At 43.9% G+C, this 8,427-nt stretch overlaps 1 protein-coding gene across 1 annotated transcript in view; it reads right to left on the bottom strand.

Annotated features, from left to right (window-relative positions):
* The window catches only part of Eid2 (EP300 interacting inhibitor of differentiation 2), a 3,021-nt gene extending 2,123 nt beyond the window's left edge, over window positions 1-898 (bottom strand). The window contains exons 1-2 of the mRNA XM_005400282.1: window positions 463-898; window positions 252-374 (exon numbers count right to left, since the gene is read on the bottom strand). Coding sequence (XP_005400339.1) covers window positions 252-374; window positions 463-749 — 410 coding nt within the window. The 5' untranslated portion in view covers window positions 750-898. The remainder of the gene's footprint in view (window positions 1-251; window positions 375-462) is intronic.
* Between the last annotated feature and the right edge of the window lie 7,529 nt (window positions 899-8,427).

The raw sequence follows: 8,427 nt of genomic DNA, 5'->3' as shown, positions 1-8,427 counted from the left end.
TAAACCCGCTCCAGCCAACCGGCTTGTTCCGCACATGTCTTGAACATGTGGCCTGGACACGCGTGTCACGGTCGTGTTTCCTCGCACCTGCCAACGAGTGCCCAGGACAATTTACCAGCCCGGCTCCAGCTATTCCCCACCACCACCATCTCACACACACACACACACACACACACACACACACACACACACACACACACGCTCCCAGCTCCCTGAGGTCCCTTCCCCCCATCCCCCGGCCTGGGACTCACAGAGACCGAAGCTTAATCCACATCTTCTTGCTGGGGGCTGACTTCAGCTCCAGGGGTGACGGGCAATCCGATTCCAGCATCTCCGGAGGGCTGCGGGGGGACAGCTCCATGCTCAGCCACTGTCTAGGGAACAGAGGGAGGAGACAGGACCTCGGCTCAGTTTCAGCCCCCGTCAGAGAGCCCCTTGCCCCGCATCCCTGGCCCTTCCCACCTGCGGCTGGCGTGGACCAGCCAGGCCGGTGTCTCTAGGCTCGGCCCAAGCTGGCAGGGCTGCAGTTCCTGCGGCTCCTCGTCGCCCGCTGCCCAGCCGAGCTCCGGGCTCCCGGTCCGAGCTCTCCGCGCCGCCGCCGCCGCCGCCACCGGGCCTCCCCGGACCTCCTCGGGCCGCATCGGGGCCGGGCCCCGCCTTCCGCCGCCTACCTCCGCCGGAGGGAAGCCGTCTTCGCCATCCGTGACGACCGTCTGCAAGACAGTGATGTCTGTGGGGAGCTGGGACATCTCGGACCGCAGGGTCTGTCCAGCCGCTACCAGGAAAACTGAAACAACGGGACAGCGCGCTTAGGGGGGTGCGCACAGCTGCATGTACGCGAGCGCAATGCGCACCTGTGACCGCTCCGTGCACCGGCGATGCGCAAGCGTACAGTCCGCCGCGGGACCCGCGCATGCGTATTACCTGGGCGCCCTCGCGCCTCCGGATGCCGCCTAGTGGCCAGAAGTGCCAACGCATGTGAAACAGCGGAGGGTCGAAGGGCGGGGCCGTGATTTACATTTCTAACAGTTTAATGTTTATAAGGAAATTTTTACAAGATTATTTCCTCTAGGCATCCTCAAGGCCCCATCTTCGGATGCTTATAAATTCTCTGTTCCCCAGGGGTTATAATGCCACCACTATCATGTACCAGAATATTCTAGATTCATGGTCTTTTTAAGGGACCCTTATTTTTCCCCCCATTGGTTCGTGTATCTTCAATCATATAAATTATGAAAGCATTATAATAACACTACCCTCTTATAATTTTTAAACTTCTTTGGCTGCTCTCGGAGAGTAGTTTTTTCAAAATCTTATTTGTGCAATAGAAGTGCGGAAAAGTGAACCATACTTAAGTGGATAGAGCTGAATGATTTATCACAAAGCAGACATTCACTTAACCACCACTCACGCCAGGAAACTGAAAATTTCCAGTATACTAGAATCCTCCCTCCCTTCTTCTTCTTCTTCTTCTTCTTCTTCTTCTTCTTCTTCTTCTTCTTCTTTTTTTTTTTTTTCCTGTACCGGGAATCGAACTCAAAACCTAGTGCTTGCCAGGCAGGCGCTGTGCTGCTGAGTTAAATCCCCAGCCCATGCCGCCCTTCTTATTACTAGCCTGTCCCTTGTACCTAGAGGTGACTACTATCTTACATTTACGATAATAATGTCTTTGTTTTTCTTTTTGTTCTATCACCTTAAGGATGCGTTTCTAATACTGCAGTTTGGTTTTTACCTATTTTTTAAGCTTTGTATAGTCTCTGTTTTCTTTTACATAGCATTATTTTATGAGATTCATCCATGTTTGTCACTGTGGTTATCAATAGTTCATTTTTTGTTAGTTACATGTCCCTCACTGTTCTTTTCATGGGTCCCATCATATTGCAAATGCATCTTAAATATTGGCTCTCCAGATACTTTCTACTTACCGAAATGGATGTAAAAAACATCACATAAGGAAATTCCACCTTTGATTTTGTGGGTGGAACAATGCAATGATTTATAAGCACCAGCAAGTAACTTCAGTGACTCATTGTACTCTTCTTTCTTGGGAGTAAGCTATTCTGAGACATTGTTTCATCTACAGAGCAAAAGCCTGCATTTTTATTTCCTTGACCCACGAACCTATTATATAAAACACAACATCCAGCTGGCTCGGTGCTTTAGCTGCAGCCTCCTACTACCATCTCTGCAGTCACTGAACGTGTGGCTCCTTTAAGGCAGCCCCCAGGTCAAGCTGGTGACAGAAGGTCTATTGTTCCCAATCCTCTGGCTGCCCGTAGAATCACTAGTATTTAACAAAGGAATTCCCAGATTTCAGTATTGATGTATATCATTAAAGGAGAAACTAGAAATTGTAGAAATTTGTTATGTTCCTAAGGATGCAGATGTAATCCTGCCTCTGACACTAAAAATCACCTTGTAACAAAAGCTTAAAGCCCTTCCTGTTTTCTGAGAGGAAATGTCTCTAAGTAAGATTGTGGTTTATTAAACCGAAGAGTTATAAGAATTGTTCTAAGGGCTGAGGTTGTGGCTCAGTGGTACAGCACTTGCCTAGCATGTGTAAGGAACTGGATTCCATGTCTGGCGCCACACTACACACACACACACACACGCATACACACACACAATAGTTCTAGGAAAATGAAGTCAACTCAAATGAGAAATTGTAGATAGAAGGAGGCAAAAACCTTGATGATAATGTGGAGAAATAAAAATTTGAGATAAATGCTAGATTAGTTATTGCTCACAAGGCTGTTCCTGCAGGGGCTGCAGCATCTTACCCTGTGACTCACGGTTGGTATTTGGGGATCATTTGAAGACAATCTGAATCATGAAGCGGACTGTACAATTAAGGGAGTGACATGGGCTCCACATGGCTTAAAATTTAGAGGGCAGAGGAGAAAGATATAACTTAAACCCATGGTCATACAATTAACATTTTACAAGGGAAGATGAAGAATTTGTAAGGAAAGGTATAGATCTGCAGCTAGAAAAGAATGCAAATTCTATGACACAGAACCGTGGCGGGGAAATTTGTTTTCATCACCCAGAGGCCCAGTTGGTGAGGTTTGCCTTCTCCAGATGCTCAGTACAAGACCTTGCTGAGCCGGGCGTGGTGGCGCATGCCTGTAATCCCAGCACTGGGGAGGCTGAGGCAGGAGGATTGTTGTGAGTTTGAGACCAGCCGGGACTGCAAAGTGAGCTCAAGGCCAGACTGAACTGCATATGGAAACCCTGTCTCAAAAAGACACACACACACACACACACACACACACACACACACACACACACACAAGACCTTGCTGGATGGCAGAATGAGGTCTCCACATGGACAAATCCAGGGGTGAGATATTTTATTAACTGATCAACCACAGATATTTGGCAGATGAGGAGTTGCAGTACCTCTGTTTATATGCTTCCTGGTGTGGATTCCCTTTCCCAGGAGCCTCTTTACTAATCATTACCGTTTTCCCCCTTTTTTGAGCATTGGGTATCAGGCACTATTCACTATACTTTATTTATTTTTTAAATCAGATTATATTGATACATTTATATATACGTAATGATCACATTCATCATAGAGAATTTGTACCTGTACACAATATAACTTGATTCTTCTTATTCATTATACTTTAAAGGTCATGTTATGGACCAAATTATGCCCTCAGTGTCTAAATTATTATATTGATGGTCTTATTCCCAAATGTGACTGTATTTGACCTTTGAGGAGATAATTAAGGTGAAAAATGAGATTATAAGGGTGGGATCCTACCCCAATAAGACTGATGTCCTTATAAGAAGAGAAAGAATTGCCTTTTAATTTTTTTTAAATTTTTACTTTAATATTAGTGCTTTTGAAATAGTTCTTTATTTTTATTTTATTTTTTGTCTTTTTTTGTTTGTTTGTTTTTGATTTTTTTTCCAGGACCGGACATCAAACTCATGACCTTGTGCTTGCCAGGCAGGCATTGTGCCACTGAGCTAAATCCCCAGCCCCTATTTTTTGTCTTTTTTCAGACGGGGTCTCACTATGCAGTTCTGGCTGGCTGTGAGCTCACTTTGTAGCCTAGGCTGGCCTCGAACTTGCAATGATCCTCCTGCCTCAGCCTCCCGAGTGCTGGGATTACAGGCATGCACCACACCTGGTGCTTTTTAATTTGTAAAGACATTTTGGAAAAAAACATAACAAACTAGTATCTGTAATTACCTGTGGGGTTGTGGTGGGACCTGGTGGATAGGCAAGAGGCAAGGAAGACTTTTCACTGGATGCTTCAGGTTTTCCCATATTGCGGGAAAAGCTGTAACAGAGATGCTCATTGTCACTTTTGAGCTTTGGGGGTTTCTATATACCCAGTTTGATTTAACTTTCTTCCTTTATATAATCACGATATACAATTGTATTAGCTTTATATTACTACAACGAAGTACCCAAGGCAATTAACTTAAAAAGGAAAAAAGTTTGTTTAGCATATGGTTCTGGAAGTGTCAGTCTAAAAATTGGGCAGCGCTATTGCTTTGGGCCTCTGGTTACTATAGCACATCATAGTGGGAGTCTGTTGGAGAAAAACCACTTCCACCATGGTCCAAGAAGCGAAGAGAAAGAGATAGTGAGACTAAAGTCCCAAAATAACATGTAAGGGTGGGCTTCCCTTCTAAAGATCTGTAGTACCTCCCAACAACACTCAGGATAAACTCTATCACAGATTTTTGGAGAACATTCATCCCAAACACAGCAAAAATGCAAGCAGATAATTGTATGATACACATGTACATACTTTAGAGGACAGTTATAGAGATCATCTGGGCTCTGTTCTTATGGTTTGTAGCATTTAGGGAATTTGGGGATGAACATTTTACAGATATGAAACATCTCATCCACAATCTAAGTTGCAGCAAATAGTGGAAAGTATTAAAAAGCATTTTAAAAAGTGTTAAAAAGTAGGGGATGGGGATATAGCTCAGCAGCACGAGCACCTGCCTGGCAAGTGCAAGGTCCTGAGTTTGATTCCCAGTACCCCCCCCAAAAAAAGAGTATTAAAAAGCATTTCATGTTTCTCTTAGTGAGGTTCTCCAAGAAGACTTGGGAGCAAGTACAGGTAATTTATTTGGGAAAGGAAGATGGCATCAAAAAGACACAGGGGACATGTCACAGGCAAGGGATGCAGCCAGTAAAGGTATTCTATCAAATCACCTGCTTTGTGAGGAATTGACATTTAGCCCACAGGAAAACTCTGGGAGACAAGTCTGCAACATATACCTCAGAATTCTCTTACCAGAGGAATGAGGGACTTGAATAATTTGTGCACCTGTTCCTGAGGGTCATTGATTCAGTTCATTTCTCAATAGTGTTAGTTCTTTGGCATTGTCAGGTTATCATGCATACACAGGCAACACGCCTTTCTCTTCTTCTAGAAAAAGATAACAAAGATGATAAAGCACTGATGAAGATATTATATCCTATGTGGCATTTATTTTGTGAGGGAAGGGTGAGGAGATTCCCACCCACCCTAACATACAATTTTTAAGACCATTGTGTGGAGTTCAGATTTATTTTGCAGCTTTGTGAAAATGAAAACAAAAAGCAACTCTTAAAACAGCTTGTTCCTCTAGGAGAAAGAACAGGGAAAATATTTTCATAAGTACTGAGTGATTCATATGTGTAATGCTGATGAAAATTGGGGATTTCTCCAATCTTAAACTCTGATGCTTAAGAATGTATGCTAGCAAATTCTGGAGCAGTTCAGAAACATTGGTTCAGAAAGTCCAAAGTGAATTCTGCACATCATCGAGGTTTTGAGCCATCACTCATCAAAAACCGCTCTTATTTTGCTTTGCGTGCTCCTCCACTGGAGGCTCAACCAAACCCTGCTATTCCTCAGCACCACGGACAGTGCCTCACCAGCCCCTCTGCTTTTGGGGACCTGGCCCGCAAGCACAGAATTGTGACGGAGCAGAACCTATTTTTTTTTTTTTTTTTCTGATTCACAGAGGTAGGTTTTATTGCCACCATCACTGGAAAGTGTTGGTGTAGAATTTTGAGACTATCTCAGTTGCTCAATTTCATACACAGATCGCAGACCATCTCTCAAATGATAGGTTTTGCAGCCTCTCTGGCTGCGAGACTCTTGGATCACCTTCCATGGGGCTGGGGTTCCCTGGCCTCCAGTGGACCTCTTCCAGCCCATCTTGGTGGGGTTTCTTTTCCGGCCCCTCTTGGCCTGGGATTTCCGGAGCAGTACAAGTGGGACCGGATTTCTATTGGCTCCCTCGGACATGCTCCTGCTCCAGGGGACCTTGCTGGAGTTTCTCAACCTGTTGGTGCCAAAGGCCAAACCCTGCTACCGCTTCCAGTCTCCTCGGGTCACCAGCTCAAGTAGAAACACCTGGGGAGACATTTTCTTCCACATCTCGGCTTTCTTGGCCTTGCGTGATTTCTTGTTTACCTTATCCTTAAATTTAGGCCCTGAAATCACTCTTCTCTTCCTTCTCAGGAGGGTTCTTGGTCCCTTTTTCAGTAGATCTAGGCTGCCTTTGCTGCCCAGATGGATATCTGGCCATCCTTCCTAGGTGAGCTCCTCCCAGTGCTCTGAGAACCTAATCTTTCAGGGGCTCACCTCAGATGAAGCTGTGCTAAAAGCAGCTATTGCATGTTTGTTTAGCAGAGTCTACCTGTAGGATTATGCTGGCATTTAGTTTATAAGGCAGCCACCAACCAAAGGGGCAGGCAGATGTACAATCTAATGTATGCTCGCCTTAGCAAGCCATGGACTTCAGGACATTTTCATCCACCTACAGCAAAAATTGCTCAATTTTCCCAAAGCAAATTACAGAACAGTGAAGGGGTCTTTTGATCTAGTACTAAAATACAGATGTGACCAAGAAAGAGCTAGAGAAAATATAAAGAGGACATTGTGCCTAAAGACCACCCAAGAGTTGGGTTAGAACTGGAATGGAACAGATTTAATTCTACGTTGGAATGAAACCCTGAAGAAAGGTCCAAAGTGTGTCATTATCTTTGTGGTGGTACCTCGAAGTATTCAGAAGTCAGAGTAGAGCAGGGTGAAGGGAAAGGACTTATCCACTAGTAAGGCTGTACAAGCTGCCACAATGGGTATGGCAGGAGAGGATCAGAATGATGAACATTGATGTTTGTGGACAAAGAAGATATTTTTCGGGATTTTCTTAAACTTACTTTGACCCATTTTTAGGTAATATCTCCTTTCTCCTAAGTGATTTTCCAGACTTGCTACAGAGGCAATGAGTAGAGTCTTCCTAGAGGGAAAGGGGCTGCCAAACTGGCATCTCAGCAGGAACTCAAAGAAGCTGATGATCAGATGGTGGAGCTAATTGTTGCAAAGTCACACTCTCAGAGAGAAGGACAGATAAGTCTGCCTGGTTTTCAGATATGATATGGACCAGTGACTGCTCTTCACATTTTGTTACTCATTCTTTTTTTTTTTTCTGGTACCGGGAATCAAACTCATGACCTTGCGGTTGCCAGGCAGGCGCTGTGCCGCTGAGCGTAAATCCCCAGCCCCCTGTTACTCATTCTTAAAATAGGTATGTTAATTACATTTTATTCCCTGTCTTTTTCAGGTTTATAGTTTTGGTGTGTGTGGGGCAGATACATTGTCCTTTTAGTACAAACATTGAATTTATACTACACATAAGAATTTATACTACATCTTGTCTTAGAAATGAGAAAAGTAACCAAGACAGAAATACCCAGACACCCAAAATAAAAGGGGAATACTGTATTTAGTTCATAGTTTGTGGAGGTTTCAGGCCACAGTTGACTGGCTCTGAGGCAGAGTGGCACATGGCAGAGGGATGTCACAGAGGAGAAGAGTTCATGGTTCCCACAACACAGCAAAAGGAACAAGAGTGGAGAGATAAACCTATCTATCTATCTATCTATCTATCTATCTATCTATCTATCTATCTAATCTATCTACCTAACTATCTCTATCTCTATCTCTATCTCTGTCTGTATTTTTGAGACAGGGTTTCACTATGCTGTTTGGGCTAAACTTTAACACACTCTAGCTCAGGCTGGCCTCCAACTTGCAGCAATCCTCCTGCCTCAGCCTTCCAAGTGCTGGGATTACATGCATGTGCTACAAGGCCTCACTACTGAGATTGGGGTGGGGCCAGATGAATCAGTGGATTGATCCAGCAATTTCCCACTCTTAATCCCAGCACCCTTAATCCTAGCATTATATCATAAATCAATCACACTCTAGATTCTTTTTTTTTAATTTTAAAGAGTAAAAGAAGGATAACATAATAATAGGGGGGACTTAGCAAATTACAGACAAAATGGTAGGAAATTATCCATGGTTATCATTTTACTTATTATTATCTACAAAATAGTTTCTCAGGAAAACAAATAGACAAATAATAGTGAGTTAGAGACAAAAGAGGTAG

This window comes from Chinchilla lanigera, unplaced genomic scaffold (assembly GCF_000276665.1).
Source record: "Chinchilla lanigera isolate Chin_1 unplaced genomic scaffold, ChiLan1.0 scaffold00067, whole genome shotgun sequence".
NCBI classification, from domain to species: domain Eukaryota; kingdom Metazoa; phylum Chordata; class Mammalia; order Rodentia; family Chinchillidae; genus Chinchilla; species Chinchilla lanigera.
Note: the sequence above shows the minus strand (reverse complement) of the source record. Positions and strands in the feature narration are given on the sequence as shown.